The sequence below is a fragment of the Mauremys mutica genome, chromosome 7 (assembly GCF_020497125.1).
Source record: "Mauremys mutica isolate MM-2020 ecotype Southern chromosome 7, ASM2049712v1, whole genome shotgun sequence".
NCBI classification, from domain to species: Eukaryota; Metazoa; Chordata; order Testudines; family Geoemydidae; genus Mauremys; species Mauremys mutica.
The window spans coordinates 79,655,749-79,678,640 of NC_059078.1; the positions used below are offsets into that span (position 1 = coordinate 79,655,749).

At 39.1% G+C, this 22,892-nt stretch overlaps 1 protein-coding gene across 2 annotated transcripts in view; it reads right to left on the reverse strand.

Annotated features, from left to right (window-relative positions):
• The window catches only part of FAM13C (family with sequence similarity 13 member C), a 250,496-nt gene that overhangs the window by 6,346 nt on the left and 221,258 nt on the right, over positions 1–22,892 (reverse strand). For both annotated transcript variants that reach the window (XM_045023232.1, XM_045023233.1), the window contains 4 exons: positions 19,892–19,973; positions 17,849–18,060; positions 10,163–10,246; positions 1,789–1,884 (listed from right to left, as the gene is read on the reverse strand). In XM_045023232.1, the coding sequence (XP_044879167.1) occupies positions 1,789–1,884; positions 10,163–10,246; positions 17,849–18,060; positions 19,892–19,973 (474 nt within the window). The remainder of the gene's footprint in view (positions 1–1,788; positions 1,885–10,162; positions 10,247–17,848; positions 18,061–19,891; positions 19,974–22,892) is intronic.

Sequence of the window (22,892 nt, forward strand, 5' to 3'; positions counted from 1 at the left end):
TTCAATGAGAGTAGGGTGCCTAACTCCCTGAAGCTCATGTGGAAGTCCCATGCTAATATTACCTCAAGATGTGGAACAAGGCTATGTACCGTAATTACAATAACGCCTCACTTAAAGTCATCCTGTTTCATTGTTACGTTGCTGATCAATTAGAGAACATGCTCATTTAAAGTTGCGCAATCCTTCCTTATAACATTGTTTGGCAGCCGCCTGCTTTGTCCACTGCTTGCAGGAAGAGCAGCCTGTTGGAGCTAGCTGGTGGGGGGTTGGAACCAGGGTGGACCGGCAGGCCCCATCAGCTCACCACTCCCTTAAGTTCCCTGTGTGGCAGCCGCCCAGCAGGCTTTTAATTGCTGGGCATTTCAGCTGTCCCTCTCCACGTTGCCTTGTGCTGCTCCCACTCTCTGCCTTGGAGCTGCTCCGGGGAGCCTTCTGCTTGCTGTGCAGGGGTGGGAGGAAGGAGGGTGCTAATGTCAGGGTGTCCCCGCTCCTCCCTGCTCCTGCCCCCCACCTCCATAGAGCGGGGGGACACAACAGGGCTCAGGACAGAGGGAGCTTGCTGGCAGCAGCTGCTGTCTCAACTTGCTGATCTACTTAAAGGGCAGTGTACTTAGAGTGGGGTCAGCATACTTAAAGGGGCAATGCATGTCTCTCTCTCACACAGGGTGTATATCTCTGTCTCTCTCTGTCTCCCCTCCCTCCATTTGTGCTGCCTTGTAGAGTGTGAGGCTACATTAACAACATGTTAACCCTTGAGGGCTTAGCCGAGTGCTAGTTCATCATTTTGCAGTAAGGCATTCCCTAGGAAATATCCCACCCTCTGACTCCACCAACTCAACAAAGCTTCACAATCATCATTGCTGTGTACCGTAGTAAATTGTTTGTTTAAAACTTATACTCTCTCTCTCTCTCTCTGTATATATAAATATAGTCTTTTGTCTGGCGAAAAAAATTTCCCTGGAGCCTAACTGCCGCCCCCCCACCCCATTTACATTAATTCTTATGGGGAAATTGGATTCACTTAACATCATTTTGCTTAAAGTAGCATTTTTCAGGAACATAACTACAATGTTAAGTGAGGAGTTACTGTAGTATTTTCTTTGATAGTGATGAGACAAGTGATTTACATAGGGTAAGAATCAGCTACTGCAGCTCACATTCAGTGGTACCTCATTCTGCAAGGAGTGCTACTGAAATGGGGAATTCACAAAGTAAAGCACTACCCAATGTGAGTAAAGGCACCAGATCTACCTCATCAATTTTTGACATGTATTTTATATTTTTTTAAAAAACATTGTTATTTTTAACAATCAGAATCACATACATGAAAAGGTTTTCTTTCTTTCACACTGGTATAGCATTGATCAAAATGCTATGCTAAGATCTTAATGTGCTAAGTAGTAATGAAAGTATTTTCAACAAACAAAGATCTAGGAGGGTATATTAACAGTATAATACAGATAGACATTACACCACAAAATGAAAGCAGATTTATTTGTAATGGTGAAGGTTAAAAGCTGAACTCCCTCATCTGATTCCCTCCCCACCCATGTAAACTGATTGATTCAGAAACTGATGTTTTACATCATGACCTCTGGCATGCTTTGGGGTTGAATCATGTAGGACGTTTACTCCTCTTGAAATATCAACTAGATGATTTGATCAATAGGTATTCTATAAGCCCTTCATGTGTAAGAGTGATTAGAATGTTACTAAACTGGCATACAAAGCACAATTCAGAATCTTGTATAGTTTCTTTACAATAAATACTAATTCTTTCCAACTTACAATTGTTGTAATCAAAGATGGTGTTGAGAGAAGTTGCTTGATAATTCTGTATCTGTCATAAAGAGGCTTCATAATACTCCTCTCTTGTTTAGTTACCTAAAAAGAAACCGTAAGAAAGTATATTCTTCTCAAAAACAAGCATTATGGGCCATATTCTGCTCTCCTTTATACCAGTGTCGCTAAGGAGAATTTGGCTTTACATGTAATATAGCTTCACGTAATATTTATGAATATTTATGGTAATGGCAGCATAATTCATTACAAAAACATTACAGTGTACAATTTGAAAACAAAAGTGTAAACCTATATTCTAATGAAAAATATACAAGGTGGAATCTTTGCCTCCTTGACGCATTAATTTTGGGAAAAGGATGAACTGGTTACATTTCCCCTTCTGAAGATGCCGATATTGTTAAAGGAGTTAGTTTTCTCTGTTGTATCTCTAGTTAACCCCTGAGCATCAGTTGTGCCTAATTTAGGGATAATGCATTTTGTTTTTTTAGTTTGTGTACTATGAACCCAATCTAACCAAAAATATTTACAGCCTATCAAATTGCATAAGTCATGTAAAAGCTATGGATTCTGGCTGTGCAACAGGCCATCCTACTCTATTAAAAGAAAGAGTTGCCCAGTCATAGTAGCCCGAAGAGGTAAAAACATACCTAATCTATTTAACTGTGTAGGATACCTGCATCTTGTCAGGGGGTTAGACTAGATGACCCTTGTAGTCCCTTCTAACTCTGTGGTTCTATGATTTCATCATACCTGTCCTAGGGCAACATTATCAGAAAGGAATCACCTGCAAATGAGTTCATCACCTCCCTGTGCTCCACAACATCCTATTCTCAAATCCCTGACCAATTAAGTACCCATGGGAGTTATTGCCGCTCTACTGTGTAGAAATCATCTCCATGACTGCAGGTGAGTATGTGGGGGCAGAGGTGGAAGGATATGGACAGGCTGCAGGCATGGGCAATAGGCCAGAAATGGAAAGTTATCAGGGTATATGGAGTAAGGAAGAGAGAGCAGAGGAATGCAGCTGAATGCCATCAGCCTGTCTAATCTAATCCAGTTATGGAGTATCTTTAAAGTATCCTTTACTGTAGTCTGTGAGTGCTCCTTCTACCCTAGATTGTTGCCCTCTGTAGGGGAAGGTGGGTGTTGTTTTTACTCCCAATCACCACGTTCAGTTTCATTGCAGTAGACAGGCCTTCTTGCCCTTGACCTCCAAAATGGAGAAAAATATTTTTTAAGGCTACAGCCCCTTTTAGCTTCTCCTCCGGCTGACTTTTCAGATAAGCAGGGAAGAGCCAGCCCTCTCTCTTATTAAGATATCAGCAGACTTTCCCAGCATGCTCACTGGCGACCCCAGTAACATTCCTAAGCCTGCTGTTTTAATAATAATTAGCAACTTGGCAGCTTTTTTTAGTGTAGTCTTTCACTGCACTCCTGCCTCCACAGTGAAGTTTGTAGAACGGTGACATTTTGTTTATGGCTGATCTTTAGTATTTGCTAAAAATATAAAGGTAAAATCTCATTTGGAACAAGCGGAGTTTCTGAATGTTGTCGCTGAATATGTTTTTAATTAGTATTTTCCATTTTTAAGTAGTTAGTTAGCCTTCAAAGGTAGGTACTTAGAAGTACATTCCTTACATTTGATACAACTGTTTGATACATACAAATGCATGTGTTGTGCTGGTCGCTATGGGCCAAGTTTTCCGAAAGGGACATTCTACATTTGTGTACAGTTCTATATCTATATATGCATAGGCAGTTGCCACTAATGTGCATTCATGGCACAATAGCTACTATGGCTGCATGCCTGCACACACAATAGCTACTAAGGCTGATTTGCCCTTGCATCGAGCCAACTGTACATATAGATGTAATCACACAATTGTGTAAGGATCTTGGGCCTGCTCTCTTTGACAATTTGGCTATTACTGTTTTGAAGTGTAAGATTTTCAGCAACTGTAGTATGGTGGGATAACACTGCTTAGAATGTTTTGTTAGCCAATCAGCATGCAGGATTTTCCATTATTGTGCTGTTCTCAAGGTTCTGGTTCTAGCATTACACGGAAATATTCCTCAATCTGTGTTCTGCAGTTTATCAATTCTCATGCAGTTACATGCACAAAATCAGCATGGAACATGCAAAGTGAGGTGGTATAGCAGTTCCCTTTGCAAATCTTTAAAATGATACCTTTTGACTAATTACATTTAAACAGCATTTGCTATACTTAGTAAAGGGGATACTGGTTGAAGTTTACCCCTATGCACATGACCTACATGTTAATTAAATCCCAGTTAAGCCTCAACCTTCATGAAAGGGGATTTCACCCACCCACTACCATGAATAGAAGAGTAACATTATTTACTTGAAACAACTATTGTAAATATCCTCATGTTAACTAATACACTGTCCAAACTTCTTCTTAATGGTATTTTTTTACTTTAAAAAGTGAGTGAATAATTATGGGTGGTGTAACCAAATAACTGAAAGGAGAGCTGCATTCCACCCCCTCACATCCACATGATTACTACATAGGGGATATGATAGCTGCTTTTATAAGTATACTTGTAGAAATAATGGGCCAGATCTTCAAAAGAGCTCAACACCCAGAAAGGACAGCAGGGGCAGCTCAGCAAAGCAAAATATCTGTAAAGAGACCCTGCCAAATATTCTGGTCCAGCAGTTGATTTTTAAAAAGAGTATATAACACAACCCTACCATACTAGAAATGTTATTTGTTAAATTGGTGAAAATGTCAATGAAGTCAGATTTTATTGTAGCATTAACACATTTTCCTGCATGGTTAGCAACCCAAACACTGCAGCCTTGTGCCAGAGCCTCTACAAGTTCACCCTTGGTTCTCTAACTTCTAATATAATTAAAGTTATGACTGGCTTGTAAAAAATAAATCATGTATTTTATTAGACAATTTAATATCTTAATGTCAGCACAATGTTATTTTCTTGCTGGAAATAAACACCTGACTTCATAATTGCTCAGGTTGGCATCGCAGGCAAACAATTCTTCTGTATTTGAAAATATTAGTAAAGCAGATTTTAGGTGGGAGACAATACAGTAAGCAGCACTACACATATTAAATTAGCTGAACTGAACGTAGGGCAACAGTTATCTCATGTCTACGTTTAGCCTAATCTAAACATCTTTTCTGCACCCCATTGTACCATTTCTCAAAGGGTCTTCGGTGCTGCTTTTGTCAGAGACGGCACTTTCTAACAAAATTATCTCCACCAGCTCTTATGTTAGAAAGGCCAATTTAAATTAAATACTTTGGGCCCTCACTTTTGTGTCCTCAAAACATGTGGGCACACATATCAGTAGTCAGTTCTGATGTAGTTAGTAGTTTCTAACCCCTTTTTCTCCCCTTCCCTCTTCACCCTGATTTGGGGGGACAGAAACAGGTAGAGATCTACTAATAACTGCACCTGAAAAAAATTGGCCAGTTATCACACCATCAAGAATAGCAGCTGGGCTGAGACCCTGATGAAAATCAAGTGCATTATTTTCAAAATCATTTCACATAAGTGGAGTGCAGCTTTACTACATGCAACTGTAGGATAAGTATAAAATTAAATAATTAATGTTAGCTTAAGTTTGGTTAGGGAAATATATGACTAAACTAGATGATCACGAAGGTCCCTTCTGGCCTTAAAGCCTTTGAGTCTATATATGTGTTGTAAAGAAAGGCCCTGACTAGCCAATAGAAGGAAAGCCTTGAAAATAAAAAGGGGTAAAGCCAGAAGGAATAAAGCAGGGAGGATGTCTGGTTCAAAGGATAACTAATGAGGTAAGCAGCAGTTTCTAAAAAGAAGGCCTCTGACCACAGTGGTGACTGCAAATGGCTTCAAATCAAATACAGAGAATCTGTCTTAAAATGAGCCAACATGCCCCTTCCCCAACCCACACACCAGTGTTAAAGTCTGTGTGAACCCAGGTGCAATGGGAAAACTGTAGGTCAGCAAGAAGGAGGGGAAGAAAGGAAGTTGTAAATCTTCTCTGAATTAAGACTGGAAATAAGGGAGAACTGTGTCCAGTTGGTTTTTAGCTGAAGTCAGTAATTGGCAATAACATCCCTTGATTGTTAAAGGGTATAAAAAATAAACTCTCAAAGGAGTCATTGCTAACACCTGCCTGACCACGCTGGAGCCAACCAATATGGGCCTAAGCACCCCTGGGCTTAACCTGCTTGTAACTATCCTGCTCAAATGCTCATAAATGTTTTGTTACTGTTTGGAGGTAGTAAATTGCTTATTATGTAGGCTTTTTAGACACGTTTAGAGCAACTGTATAAAATACCATTTGGTCTCAGGACTTAATAAAGGAATTTATGCTTAAACTGGTGTTTGGTGGTTTCTCATATTAATAATTTCAAATATTATTAATAATTCCAATAACAACAACAAACAAAACAATTTTGACAATAGTCAGTTATATTCTTTTAGTCACAATTTTAGGGTTACATAGTCTACTTATATTGTAGATAAGCTCAAATGTAAGAATACTTCCAAGATTTTAAAACTGAAAGGACCATACACCACATTCTGCTCCCAGCCATTACAGCGTAAATCAGAATATCTCCATTAAAGTGAATGGCATAACTTCAAATTCACACTGGTACAACTGAGATCATATTCTAGCCCCAAGGCTAAACTGTCAAGGCCTGATTCTCCCCTCACCAGTGTAACACTATTGACTTCAGTGCATTTATTCCTGATATACACTGGTATAAAGGGAAGGATAATTAAGCCATGTGATGGTAAGAGGCCAGCACAATTCATGCTTATAATTTTGTGGGGCTTCCTTTCACAGATAAAAGGCCAGAGAGATCTAATCTGCTTCCACTAAAGAGCACCATGTCTGATGCTAGAGTCAAGTTTCTGTCTCACATCTTTCAGAACAATTTGCTGTGGTAAATGTAGGTACTGTTAAGGTCTCTATGAAAGGCAAAGAATGCCCAGCTTTGCTTAAGACTTTTCCATCTCATTGTCATACATTATCCTACTAAAAAGGGTTGTCATTCAAAGAGTCTGTTGCCCAGGAGGCTTTATTTATTACTGTATATGACAATATTTTCCTGCCTATCCAACCGTAATTAGATGTGTGTACAAAACCGCCAAGCACATCCAGCCACAAAACCAAACCATTTTACATGCTTGCCACTTAATTAACCACCCTTCCATTCCATCTCCTAAAAAACCCAGTCCAAACCAAGACAAAAACAAATCCCTCCAACGAGTTACCTGTGTGTATTATGTCCTAAAGCAACCAGTGGGGAAGGTTGCAAGATATCAGAAATTTATTCCAATCTACAGCAAAGAAAACCTCGCTCCCCTATATACTTATCCTTCAAGGTCAAGCATTCTCGTCAACCTCTCAAAAACATACAAATTATATAAGTGTATCATTGTTATAATTGAAACATTTTTTACTCTTATAGTAAATGTAAATAGGGGTGTAGGTCACAAAACTGTTTGACTGCAAATAAGGGATTGTTAACCTGAACACACAGTTTTAAAGGTTGTCAAACTGTAGTTTGGGCAGACCATCAAAGATCAAATTTTCTAGAGCTGAGGACCTACCACTGAGAATTCATTGCCACTCACTGCCAGGAGTGTCTCAAAGCACCATTGTTCTCAGTGCAAATACAGCACGATAGGCAGAATCTATCAGATGTGTGGATTTGCAGATCACGCACCAGAAAATTCTGGTCAGTCTGTGGCTACTGACTAACCCTATTTGGGGTACAGGATGGACATCATCAGCTTTCTTTAATCCAAAATCCCAAAACTCTAATGCAACCATCAGTGATATCCCTTCCTGTGAGCTAACATGTCATTTACTCTGTACAACAGGACTTGGTTTCCTTCTCCTTGGTTATGAGTAGGGCTATAAATACAATCACTTCCTTTGATGTCCTTCTGCGTCTTTAGCACAAAATGCTCCATTTTCATATCCATCAGTTTTCACCAGTAATGATTCAGCTGTGGTTTTATTTTTGTCTTTTGTGCAAACGATGTTATTACCCATAACTGGATCTGTTTGAAAAATGCAAATTATTTTCTGTGGGATTTTTTTTATTTCCTTTTTTTCAATATTCCCCATAGTGTATTTTTCTTCTTATGACAAAAACTGAAAAAAGTTAGGTTTTGAAAAATATTTTCTTTAAAAAAAATCATTTTTTTGAAAACCAAACTTAAATTTTACTGAAAATTTTGGTTCTCCATCAAAAAGCTCCAATATTTTTTACCAAAATAACATTTTTCTATGATTGTCTATAAATTTCTATACCAAGAAAAAACAGTGTGCTTGTTTCCTGAAGGAGACACTTTCATCTTTGTACGTCCATTCCTCACTGGTTGTAGCTACCGCAATCTTCACATATCAGGTTTCTATACTCTCTCTCACTTTTGGTCTTTCTAACATAAAGAATCCATGTTTCCCTGGGCTCTTTGCCTAGCTGGGCTTTGGACTATGTATTTGAAAACCTAGAGATGTTCCAGAAATCTTAGAGCCATCTGCTCCACAAACACACACGGAGGAAGGGAAAAGACAAGAAATATCCTCTACTTATACTTCTGTGCAGCATTCAGGTACACTTTTCATGGGGCAATAGACATACTAAAGAGGGTGGAGACAAGGCAGGGCAAACAGGGGCATATATGGCACCCCCTAAAGAGGGGCAGCATCAGTGCACTCCCACTGTGCCCTGAAGTGGAGGCCCCATTCACATGTAGCTTTGTGCTTCTTCCAACGGTGGGGCTGTGTCTCTGACAGACAGCAGAGCCCTTAGAGAGCCATTTGATCTTTCAACAAATCAGTTAGTGCTACTTCTTCAAGTCTCACTTTGGTAGGCTGTTCTTGATCTTGCTCCCACATTAAAAGGGAGATTGACAGCAACAAAGAACTGCTTAAATTAGGTGAACTTGAAATATTGCCATACCAGTTAAAATAAGCAGCCCATCTAGTCTGGTACTCTGCCTCAGTCAATAACTGTTACCTGATGCTTCAAGGAGGTACAAGAAACTCCATAATGGGCAATTATATAATAACCCCTTTTAGAGGACATTTCTTTCAATCCTAGACAGTTAGTGGTTGGATTATCTGCTGAAGTATGAAGTTTTTAGCCTCTTAAGTACAGTATGATTATTTTAAAAGCAATATACAATTGCTAAATATAGAAAAAACTGTCTAGCAAAAATCTCATCAGCACAATCTTAAGGTATATATTTTAGTAGTTATCCTAAAAACTCATTATATGGTGGCTACTATTAAAAAGGCAACTTTTGCCAAGCATTACTAAACCACAGGAACTATGACAATGTAGTTCTGAGACTATTGCTCGTCTCAGAATAGGATAATGAGTGCCACATTTCAGATTCCTTTCTTTGGTAACTAGGTCAATAATAACTTCCTAATGATGACCACTGCATATCTAGGAAGTATCTTTAGATGGTATCACCTGATATCTGGAAAGAAAATGAAAAGATATGATAATATATCCTCACAAAATGTCAACTGCCCATCATTTTAGGCATATTTATCTTCAACACAATTTGCCATTCTCACGTTTACTGTTATAAGGTAGTTCCATCAGAAATGCCAAATCATGAAACTGAACATTTAATCAATGTTAGTTATATCAGAGACATCAATCCCACATCCTGTTAAGTTTCCTGCACCATTAGCCTTGGTTAAACAAAGCGTTTAGGCATGTGCTTAAACTTTAAGCATGCAAGTAATTCCACTGACTTCATGTTCCATGGAACTTTAAAGTTAACCACGTGCTTGAGTGCTTTGCTGTATCTTGGCCTATTTTAGCAGGTTTCTCGGCATAGGAATAGGCTTAACAGCTTCAATAAATAAAGGAAAATGTAGGTGATAACTCATAACATTATCACATTCTATATTGTGGCCTGACTTGTAAAACTTTTCTCCTATGCTGTTAAATGCTTTAATAATATATACATTTCAATACCAAATTACAGGTCAGACCACACATTACTTCAGCCACAACATACCTAAGTCAAGGTGCAAATTGTGGAAGATCAGAACAGGGTCCTGAGCATTCTTACCATTATGTTTGCAATATTTTGCTATTGAAGACCAATATAATGTCACCAAACACTTGCTTTGTTATTTTATTTTTTAAAAAAACTTGATCACAGTTTAGCATTTTCAAGCAATGGACATTTACATCTGAAGATTGCTTTGAACCAACTACAATAATGTTGAATGTGTAAGAGTGATCTAAATATATGTAATGTATAATCTCAAAAAGTATTTGTTAAAGAAATTCTATGCAATATAATTTGAAATTTACCTATCTTTCCATGGCATACTTACAGGTCGTCCATGAATATTCTCAAAATATAGCAGACATTTCTGAAGACTGATTTTTTCCAAAGCCATTTGCTTTTTTGTCATATCCTATTTAAAAGAGTTATTTATAAGATTATGAGTCAAGATTTTATCTCAAGGATCTAGGAAGATGTTTTAAAATGTTCTTTTCCCAAACACGGATATAAAAGATCCTGTTCCTGCCCTCACTGAAGTCAATCAGAGCTTTGCACTGAAATCAGTGAGAGTAGGCCCCGAGTTTATGTATTGATCTCTTGGGGGCTGATCCAAAGCCCACCGAAGTCAATGAACAGACTGACTGCAATGAGCTTTGGATCAGGCATTTAGACTAGAAATAATATATTATACTCACTTTGCATTAGGGAAGTGATGTCTTATTTAGGGAAAATCCCCATGGACGTCAATGATGCAAGAGCAGACCCCAGAAAATGTATTTAATGATCAGTTTCTTTGATAAGTATATAACTTTATAAAACTCTGAATCTTTGATTTAACTCATTTTCTTTCAAGATATCCAGTTTGTAAATGAGATTAAGTAATTTGCAACCTCCAGAAAGTATATTGGGACAATTATGTCCTTACCAGTATGTAAACTTTTCTGAAGGCCTTGATTCAGCAAAGCAGTTACACTCGTGCTTAAGTGCTTTGCTGGATCAGAGCCTAAGTATGGGAAATTGTGCAGTAATTTCTTGATATGGGTGGGGAAGAGGTATAAAACTAGCAAAGAGGTTGCTTGAATCTCACATATTAAATCTGTGTTGTAGATGCTTGAGGCACAAGTTCATACATTTTTTTTTATTTTGCTTTAAGCACTAACCTAAGCAAAAGAGGAAAGCAATACCCAAGAGGCAGTATGTGGGTTATTGAGAACCCAGAGATTGTAGTACAATATTTTCCCAGACCCTTTTAAAATGTTACGTAGGTAGGTATTATGTATAGATGCACGCTCCAGGAGACTAAAGAGCCAGAATAAAGTTGTCCTTATCAGACTAATATGTTGAAGGTCAGAACAACTGACATTAAGGGACAAATGGTACACTTAACCATTTGTGGAAGGAACTTGCTAAAAGAATGTCTGTGCATTACCACCTTACATTTAAATTTTTGTGTAGTCTAGATCAGTCCATATTAGCTGTTAAACAAGACCCAATGATTGAAAAGAGGGGGAGGGGAGAACTGACAATATTCCATATACGATAGTTCAACTTGCAAGAATCCAGTGGTTCAAATGAAGATTTCCCTCAGTTTTCTAACCATCATCAAAAGAGAGAACAAATCTGCCATGTTCATTAAAGGAATGTTAAGACAACTTTAGAACCAGAACGTATTCAGTGGAATGATAGATGGATCCACACTAAATAACTTGTATATCCAACCATTGTGATGCTAAAGTCGGCACAACATGAATTGTTGAACAAACATATTAAGAGCTGGCAATATCTGCAGGAAGGAGTTAAAATGGAGGAAAAATAATTACTGAATCAGCCAGCAGGTGATCATGCCTTGATAATATGAGTTTGTAGCATCGTACAACACTTTTCCAACAATTGCAGTGGATCTGGGGCTCTCATTCTCTCGCACATGGCCACGGTGTCTGTGGTCTATCGATTACATTCAACACCCAACACTATTCATTTTCCAAACTTGGGAATTCTACTAAACAGAGCCTCACTAGAGAGACTGTTCAATATCTCTGTAAATCACTGATACCAGTATCATTCCCAAGAGCGCAGGGAAGCTGATTTTTTTCAAATAAAATTTGCAAATGCTAATCTACAAATGTCATAAACAGATAGTTAAGGGATAATGCCTCTTTTATCTGTAAAGGGTTAAGAAGTTCACCTAGCCTAGCTGACACCTGACCAGAGGAACCAATGGGGGAACAAGATGTTTAAAAAGGAAGGAGAGAAGTTTTCCTTTGTTTAGAGTCTCAGTTTCAGCCGGAGTGAAAAAGATCAAGGAACCAGCCTCTTATCAGAGTAGTAAGTTTTAGAAAGGGATAAATATGTTTATGTTTATTTTCTTTGTAACTTGTCTTGGTACCATTAAGGGAATTATCAAAATTGGATATTTGGGTATTTTTTGTGTAACTAAATTTGTGCCCAGGGGAACATCCTCTGTGTTTTGAATCTGTTGTCTGTGAGAGTAGCTGGTATGCTAATCTCTCCTACAGGGTTTTCTTTTACCTTTCTTTTCTTTCATTAAAAGCCTTTTTCTTAATACCTGATTGATCTTTCCTTGTTTTTAGATCCAAAGGGGTTGGATCTGGATCCACCAGGAGTTGGTGGGAGAAAGGAGGGGGGATGGTTAATTTCTCCTTGTTTTAAGATCCAAGGGGTTTGGATCTGTGTTCACCAGGAACTTGGTGAAAAAGTCTCTCAAGGCTACCCAGGGAGGGGAAGGTTTTGGGAGGAAAGGGAGTGTTCCAGACGGAGGAATCTGGATGGTGGCAGCGATACCAGATCTAAGCTGGTAATTAAGCTTAGAAGTGTCCATGCAGGTCCCCACATCTGTACCCTAAAGTTCAGAGTGGGGAAGGAACCTTGACAACAAATATTAATATTTGTGTCTATATGTTGTAGAGTGAAGGTCCAATCCTGCACTCCTTACTCAGGGAAAATCCCAACTGAGTCCCACAGAGAGTTTTGTCTGAGTACAGGCTGCATGATTGGGCCTAAAATGTGCAATCCAACACAAAAGCATTTTTCTTTGCATTTTCTGCTGTAATTTTGTAAAGCAATTATATAAGGCCAGAACCTCAGCTAATGTTAATTAACACAGATCTACTGACGTCAGTGGAGCTATACCCAATATACACCAAATGGGGATCTGGCCCATAGACTTTAGTAATTATTCAGATTCTAATTCCCTGTGAATGACACTCACTATAAATGGTTATGAAAATTACTTTGGAGCGGTTGTTCCCACAAGAGCTGTGCACAGAGAGCCTCTGCACAAAATAGGATGGTCAGTCTCCTCAGCAATATTGTCACATGCACATGTAGTGCAGGCCTAACTGTTGTGCAGCAGGAGCAAAATGATTAGCTCACTGTCCTTTGAGATGTGCCTCCTGGAGCACAAGTCATGATATTTGAATTCGAGTTCAAACTTTCCCAGTTCAGAGTTTAAAATCCAGTTCTCTAGTTCAAGCCCATTTTTAATTATACTATTGATTTTAGCCTCCAGTGCCACATACTAGAGGCCATGTGACCTAATCATGGGGAACTACAAATAATACAAAAGAGTAACTTGTTTTTGCTCAGTGGTTTAATAAGTGCAGGAGACAGCAAGAAAATAGCTTATTGTAGACCTGTTTGAATTGATGAGCTAGTAAGTCACTTCTTTTTTGATATATCTGGCTCTGCTCAAATATTTTACAGCTCTGGATAAAGAAGTCTACTTGCAAAAAGACAATCTAAAAAAAGAATTCCTTGAGTCAGATTCCACTCTCAGTTACCCCCATAAAGCCCCTTTAAAATCAATGGGGCTACACAGATGTAATAAGGGGCAGAATTTGGCCCCTTATCTTTAAAGAGGAACTGATCACAGATCTAAAAGTTAATAGTAGCTTAGGTACAAGTGGAAGTGAAGGTATCTATAAAAATAATATATAACAAATTGAAGAAAGGGGAAATTCATAGGAATTAATATAAATCAGAAGTTTGGAATTGTAGAAAATTGTTAAGGAAAGCAAAGGGTCACAAGGAGAAATCTATGGCCAGCAGAGTTAAGGATAATTAGAAATATTTTTTAAAAAAATATATTAGGAACAAAATGGGTCCTGAGAATGATATTGATCCATTACTCAATGGAAATGGTAAATTTATCAATAATAATGCAGAAAAGTCAGATGTGTTCCATAAATATTTCTGTTCTTTTTTTGGGAGGAAAAACAGATGATATAGTCTCATCATATGGTGATAACACTCTTTCCATTCCACTAATATTTCTGGAAGATGTTAAATAGAAGCTACTAAAGTGGGACATTTTTAAATAAGCAGTTCCAGAAACCCGCTGGACCATTAATGTTGATTTTCAATAAGTCTTGGAGCACTGGAGAAGTTCCAGAGGACTGGAAGAAATCTAATGTGCCAAGTTTTAAAAAGGGTAAACAGGATGACCCTGGTAATTATCATCCTGTCAGCCTGACATTGATCCTAGGCAAGATAATGAAATGGCTGACACAGGACTTGATAAATAAAGAATTTAAGGGGTGTAATGTAATTGATGCAAAACAACATGGCTTTATGGAGACTAGATCCTGTCAAATTATCTTGATTTTTTTTTATGAGATTACAAGTTTGGCTGATAAAAGTAATAGTGTTGATGTCATATACACTGGATCCTTGCTAGAACACGCGTCTATATAGCACGAATTCGCATACAACTCGGTCACATTTAATTACTTTAATTGCAATTAATTTTAACGCAGTACCACGCATGGATCACAAATCCTGTGTTCTAGTGAGGGTACGGTGTACTTAGAGATCTCTAAGGCGTTTGACTTGATACCACACTACATTTTGATTAAAAAACTAGAATAATATAAAATTAACATCACACACATTAAAAGGGGTAAAATCTGGCTAACTAGTAGGTCTCAAAAAGTAAACAGGGAATAGTCATCAAGATGATGTGTTTCCAGTGGAGTCCCACAGGGATCAGTTCTTGGCTCTACATTATTTAACATTTTTATCAATGACCTGGAAGAAAACATAAAATCATCACTGATAAAGTTTTCAGATGACACAAAAATTGGGGGAGTGATAAATAATGAAGAGGACAGGTCACTGATTCAGAGCGATCTGGATGACTTGGTAAACCTGGTGCAAACAAACAATATACCTTTTTAATACAGCTAAATGTAAATGTATACAACTAGAAACAAAGCATGTAGAACGGGGTTCTCTATCCTGGGATGCAATGACCCTGAAAAAGATTTGGGGGTCATGGTGGATAATCAGGTGAATGTGAACTCTCAGTATGAGTGGGATGCAATCTTGGGATGCACAAACAAGGAAATCTCAACTAGGAGTAGAGAGGTTATTTTACCTCTGTATGAGCACTGTTGCAATTGCTGTGGGAATACTGTGTCCAGTTCTGGTGCCCACTATTCAAGAAGAAGGTTGATAAATTGGAGAAAGTTCAGAGAAGAGCCAAGAGAATGATTAAAGGATTAGAAAACCTGCCTTACAGTGATAGACTCAAAGAGCTCAATCTATTTAGCTTAACAAAGAGAAGGTTAAAGAGATGACTTAATACAGTCTAGATGGGGAACAAACATTTAATAATGGGCTCTTCAATCTAGCAGACAAAAGGTATAACATGGCCGGAAGCTAAAGCTTGACAAATTCAGACAGGAAATAAGACGTACATTTTTGAAAGTGAGGATAATTAACACTGGAACAAAACAATTTACCAAGGATTGTGGTGAAATCTCCATCACTGACAATTTTAAAATCAATATTGGATGTTCTTCTAAACAGTATGTTCTAGGAATTATTTTGGGGAAGTTCCATGACCTGTGTTATACCAAAGGTCATACAGATTCTGGCCTTGGAATCTATGAAAATTAGAAATAGTGGCGTTTGGTGTGTATATTTTACCTGATGGTAAATGTGGTATTATTATATAGCTGTATATATCTTGTATGTGCCAGCTACAGATAAGTGGTGGCATCATTATATACTTTACTGTATATACTTTATCACTGGCTGATAAGTGTGGCATTTCTTCTGGGTTTTAACAGCAGAGTAAGATTCATCAAGTGTTCAAACTGGAGTGAATTTTAAAATGGAGAAGACATTTTTTTTAAAAGTTGCACAAAATTCTTTAGCTTTGCAATGGTCCTTTTCTCTAACTCACAGGGGTTCCACAGGATGCAGAGCCCATAGACTATAAATACTAACTGTACACCACAGTATGTCACCAAAGCCCACGGTTTTCAATGACACTGCTTTGTGTGTGCCTCAGGGTGTGACACAGAACAGACACTTGAACCTCTTCAGGCTTGTCTTCACAGCACAGCAAAGCACATTAGAGGGATCTGATTTGTAGAGCGCTCTAAGGTGCTGCACCCTAACTGCTCTGAGTAGACCCTGCTAGCATGAACTAAAAGGTGGCTCGTGCACACCAACAGGGTCAACACGTGACAGTTAGAGCGCAGCATGTTAGAACTCTATAAATCACACCCCTGAAGTGGGCTTTACCACACCTTGTAAACAAGCCCATAGTGATTCTTCATAGTCACAGTGTCTCTGTGGACTGGAGATATGATTGCTGTGCTCTATCACCAGCTTTGATAGATTGGAGAACAACATGCTTTTGATGTACCTGTAATCTGAAACAGCAAAGCTGTTACAATTCCTTTCTAATACAGATATTGGCATTCACCTCCAAACATAGTGCACTCAGTGCTACCTGCAAACCCTGCTGAAAAGAATGGGCACTTCAGGCTAGATTCACAAAAGGGCTTAGTTGCCTAACTGCCACTTCAGGCATGCAAATCCCAGAATCAGGTCCACTAGGATTCAAAGCTTCTGTCAAACCCCCTAGTCATGTAAAACTGCTCAGCAGCACCTACATTTTTGCAGAAGAAGATCCCTAGGAACCTATGTTTCTGCCTCTGAGCATGCTCAGTGCAGTCCCATGTCAGGCATCCAGATGGCTACGCCCCAGAGCAATTCACGTTCCTCTGCCTAATTTGCCTGCAGGGTTTGATCCAGTAAGTGTGCTCAGACCTCACCTACCAAACCAGGTCCCTATAGGCAAGCTTACGCAAAAATGGGGGGAGAGAGAGGAAGAAGGAGGATAGGGTAGCCACTTGTCCAGGTTTTCCTAGGATCATCTCTTTTTTGAGGTAGCTATCCTGCAAAATCTGCAAGGGTGCTCCATGCACACTGCCATCTGTCCAGTTTTATGGGCTCAGGGTCATCTCAGATGTCCCAATTTTTTGTACTTTAGAGGTAGCAACACTAGAGAAGAGGAGAAGGACCTCATCCCTCATAACTAACCCAGTAGTGGGAAACCCAGGATCCAGTCCCCATGCTCCAATGATTTTTTTTAAATTATTTATCCACACTGGAACTGCTTCAACAGGAGAGACTGAGGGTGCCTTATATCAGAATATCCCATAGTGCAATGGTTAGAGCACTCACCAGAAAAGTGGCAGATACCAGTTCATATCCCTTCTCCCCTCAGGTGGACTGGGGACTTTGTATATATACACACACACACAGAACATGAATCAATGGGTGTTACCACCTTATAGTGTGTATGGTAACACCCATTGTTTCATCGTGTGTGTGTGTGTGCACGCGCGTGTATGTATATATCTTCCTACTGTATTTTCCACTGCATGCATCCGATGAAGTGGGCTGTAGCCCATGAAAGCTTATGCTCAAATAAATTTGTTAGTCTCTAAGGTGCCACAAGTACTCCTGTTCTTTTTGTGGATACAGACTAACAAGGCTGCTACTCTGAAACATGTACTAGGGTCAGTGATTTTGTTAGCGCAAAAATATGCTGTCAGGGTTATGCTCCTGTGGTGCAAGACCTGTAGGATACCATTGCAACACGGCAGTTCAGAATACACCGAGTATGGTACTGACAGCTAAAAACAATATATAATTTCTTCCCCAGTTGTTATTATTCTTTAAGAAACACACATACCTTTATAGATTCAGGGAGGTTAAACTGTTGTCTTTTCTCCTTTAATCGCTTCATTATGGTATCCATGGTTTCTTCGACGGATGGATTTGGTTCAGTACTTGCCGCTTCTTGCTTCCTGGTCTCTTTGTATATTCCAGGGCTCTCATGCTGCACAATTCTTTTGGGTGTTTTAGGAGTACAATTTTGCTCTTCTGACATTTTGAGTTTAAGCTCTGGTCAAAAAAGCAAGTTACTTGGCAAATGAGTTTTTAATAAACATTTGTCAAAAGGTTTCTTCTGACACTATAAGAAAAACACCTTGGTTCCTTGTGTTAGTTTGTTAACATACCACAATCATTTGGGAAATTAATGATCCTTAACTTGAGTTTTTAATTCCTCTACCCCTCATCTGAGAGCATTCACTCAAACAGGCAGGAATCAGGTGCAGCATAAACAGCAGAAGTTGCCAGGTGGGATAGAACTGCCACTACCCCATACCACAACCCATCCAAGCCCCTTATATAGAGGGTGTGACCATGGACAAGGACGTAGGCAGGCAGCCATTATGCTTGGTTGATCTCCACTTCCAGAATGACGTCCAGCATCAGACAAGGCATCCATTATATTATTGTAACATGATGTTACAACAGGGACCAGCTTGGACCCTGGCCAGCCTAGGATTGAGTCTAAAGGTGGCTTAAAGACACCCATAGTTCCTCCTTGCTCAGACCAGAGGATGTGGGAAGGAGTGAGGAACTATGGACAGGGCACTGGCCTGAGCCTTCAGAGCTTGGACTCTATTCCTGAATCTGCCACTGGTCTACTGGTTGACCTTAGGCAAGTCACTTCACCCCTTTCTGCCTTAGTTTCCCTGCTTCTAAAATAGCACTAATGCTACTTCCTTCCTTCGTAAAAGCACCCAATACTGCAAACAGTCACACAGGCATTTAGCTTTACTACTGCGAGTACTCCCACTGAAATCAATGGCACTTCTCATGGTAGTAAAGTTAAGCATGTGCTCAAGTGTTTGCAGGATCAGGGCCTTTAAGGTGTATGAAAATTTATGTATGTGAACTGGGTTTTATCATTTTGAAATATAATCGATTCAAAGTGGCAATTTACAAGAAGTTACACATGTAGTTTGGCCATTTTACAGCTATTTTGCTTTTCTTTAGTTAAAAAAGGGGTTATTTTAAAAAACTTGTGACAATGCAGACTAATCACTTGATATTTAAGAGAGGGATTTTCAAATGAGTTCATGGAGTTTGGTGCCCATCTCCCACTGGCTTTCAATGGGAGTTGAGTTTCTAGACGCTTTAAGCACTTATCAAAATCCCACCCTACAGTACTGAAGTGTAATACTATGATTCACTTAATGGTGAAAAATGCATCTAAAACAAAAATGATTCTTTTATTACTTTAAAAATAGCTTGTGTTTTATTTTTATTCTGAAAAATCAATAGAGGCTAAATTTTCCCCTTGGATACGCATATTTTGCTCCCCACTCTGGTCAATGGAGCCACGTATAGGTTGTCAAGGGAAAAATTTGACCTTTGGTATTAAATCTAATTTCAGGCAAGAAGCTATTTTAATGACTAAATAATAGGTGGTTTAAAATGGAGTTTTGTAATGTAAATTCAACAAGTCCCCTTTACCACTACAATGTGAATGGTATCAGTATAACAAACCCATTAACTTGGCAATTATGTACAGTATGCTAATGCTAATGATGCTGAAACATCAGACAAACATTGAGGCTAATATTTAAAATTGCATCTCTGTTTGCAAAAATGTTGATAGTTATGAATAAGCTCTCTCTTTTTCAGCTCTATTGAATATGGTTGAACTGACTTTCCCTGAGCATGGCGGGGAGAGATTGGCCCTGCACATGCCATTTCATCTTTCTTTTTGTCCTTAATTAAACTTAGTGAAATAGAAATAGGGAGCAAAGAGCAAAAAACAAATACTAAAATGCTCCTACTGCATTAGCACTGCTTTTCAAAGTTTCCAGTACTATGAAATTGTCCACTGTGCAATAAAATGAAACTATACGCTATTATGTACCTTTGAGCTGTTTACGACCTTTAGCCAAGTCATTCATCCATTTCAGGACTTCAGGATTGGAAGTTTTGTCACCATGTGAAGGCTGCACATAAGAGAACAGAAAAGAACTGATGACGGGACTATTCCTTTTCTTGTATTCTCTATGGACTGATCCTGCAAAGAGAGTCAATGCACAGTGCACAAGATTTAGCATGTGCGTGAGTCTTTGCAGATTCAGGCCTATGTTTTTAAAAATCAAACTTGTGCTTGATGTAGCAGGAATTCTGATGATACTCCTGCTATACTCATCCAATAAAGAAATAGCTTTTTTAAAATACAAAATATTTCAGAACAAAGATTCCATGTTAATGAGAATCACAGTGAATTATGAGATATATTTATTTCCCTCATACAAAAAAGAATAGGCATCTACCTAATCCTTCTACACCCCCTCCCCCAACAGAGTGGTTGTTGTCAACATTTCTATTCAAGGATCCCTTCCCAGGACCTCATTGTTATTTATCAGGATCTATTCAGGACCCTCTCCCATTTAACAATACGAGAAGGACAGGGTGGTGACAACAGCCTGATACCAGTTTGTGACCTGATACCTTAGGTCAAAAAAGTATGCCCTAGCGGAACCTGGAAGATCTCAAGGAGGCTGCATGGGATTCACTTTGGTGTCTATCCAGGTGTGAGGAACTGTGGCAACGAACGTTATAGTGACGGCCTGTATATGAGCCATATCAGGTTACCATGGTCCATGTAGATGGTGATTCTTCCACGCATCATATGGCCAGAAATAGTTAAGATCCCAAATCACTGCTAAGCATTATATTATATACACTCTCCATTTTACATGTTTGGCTTGATTATGCCAATAAGCTTATTATCTTCTTGTATTGGGGCTTGATACTGCAAAGTGCTGAGCATTCTGTCCCTAGTCTTACAAATGACTTAAGCACTGCTAAACTGTGTGGGTGTGTGAGAGTAGTAGGGTGCCCAGATAGCAAGTATGAAAAATTGGGACAGAGTGTGGAGAGGTAATAGGCGCCTATATAAGAAAAAGCCCCTAATATCGAGACTGTCCCTATAAAATCGGGACATCTGGTCACCCTAGTGAATAGTCTCGTTGACCTCAGTGAGATTACTCACATGCTTAAAGTTTAGCATGTGCAGGATTTGCAGGATGGGAATCCAAATGCTCAACACTTTTCCGGACGGAGCCCTTACTGCAGTCCTTAAGACCAGGGTCCCTAAAATCTCTGAAAAGTAATATTTTATGCATTTCACCTCAAATTTTTCACCCAATTTAATTGAAAAACCTGTTAAATGTGTTTTAAATCTGTGCAAACACTGCTACCAAGATAATCTTCCTCTCCTTCTACTCCAGCCATGTCTCCTCCTCCTCGAGTCCTTTCCTCTTCCCTCCTGTATGTAGTTCAAGCTTTTCTCCACTGTCAAAGCAGCAGACTGCTCCTGACTACAGCCTTTCACTGCCTTCATCTCCTCCCTCTTTTGATTCCTGTCAGCATTTACTGCACAGTGGCAGTTGCACAGAATCAAAACAGAAACTTTTTAAAAAGACCGAACACCCACAACAATTTAAACATGTTGTGTAGGAGAGAAGGGCTTTGGGAGGGGGTTAAGGGGGGGAGGTAGAGGGGGGAAATGCTGTGAGCCTTGCTGCCTGCCTAGTTCATCTGGCATACGCCTGTAATAAAAAAAAGTCATATAGTGACTTAACTGCTTCCCTTGCTGTATGTGGCAGTGAGACTAGTGATTCATTCACTCCCCTTCCACCTGACCGAGTCTTAAGGTCACTCACTCACTGGTCCCCTCTCTGTATCTGGTAGGGGGGTTTATTGATTCACTCACTGTATCCAGTGGGACTGCTCACATATCCCAGGTCTTTGTGAGGTCACTAAGATGGACACCTCTCTGTATCCTGAAGGACTGCTAAGCCTCTATGAGGTCAGTGATGTAATCACCACCATACCCTTCAGGATTGAGCCTGATGATTAATATAACTGAAATATTATCTGTCTGATTGCCCTGTGTTTTCTTCCTCTGCTCTCCTGAAAATCAGAAAAGGATTATTAATTTATCTGTGGTAATATTAAGAGTACTACACTTGACACTCTCTTCTGCTTCCCAGATCAATGGTTTTCCCCAACCTATTCAAGTATCTACAAAAAAGGGGATGGATGAAAATCTTTTCATTTTTATTACTTCCAGGATTGCCCCTGTGTTTATTTGGGTTTGCCAACTAGTAAGCGCGCGCGCACACCCACACCCACCGGCAGAAGGATCTTAAAATACCTTTTTAAATGACTGCAGCAATATAGGGCCTAAAAAATCATAATTCTGAATAGATATAGACCACAGTTGTTCATGCCCACTACCTTTCATTGACTATCACTTATACCAGCCCCATGACATATAAAACGTGGAAGTAAACCCCACCCAGCTCCCTGGCTTCCCCTTTTTTGACAAAACTCCACGGAAATCACCAGGTTGAGCGAGTGGAGTCTGTTGATCCTGTTCCACTCTCTGTAAACTAACCAGAGGTGTAGCCCTCAAAAAGGTTGCTGAATAATGACCAATGATGAATCCCAAGGTCTGGAAGTGAGGTCAAGGCTGTTGCACAATATTCTGATGATTTAGTTTATTTTACAGATCTATCTCTACCTAGCTATAAGAAGCTCAATATGGAAAGAGACAAATACATCTGTTTTTTATGTTCCATGGCTGCCACCAAAATCTCACAGATGCAGCAAGGTTCTTCCCCTTCAAAGAGTGCTATTTCCACCATTTGAGCTAAAGGAGAATCTCTATTAGCTGTCAGTAATATTAGGGCTTATATTAACTTTATTGACCAATCATTAGAGGGCAATATAATCTCAAACAGATAAGGAGGTCTGATTCCAATGAAGTATGGTTGGAAGGTGCTTATTATTTTTACAGACTATATATGTAGCTTTCATATATCACAGTAGTAGCAAAGGAGCATCATGTCCTC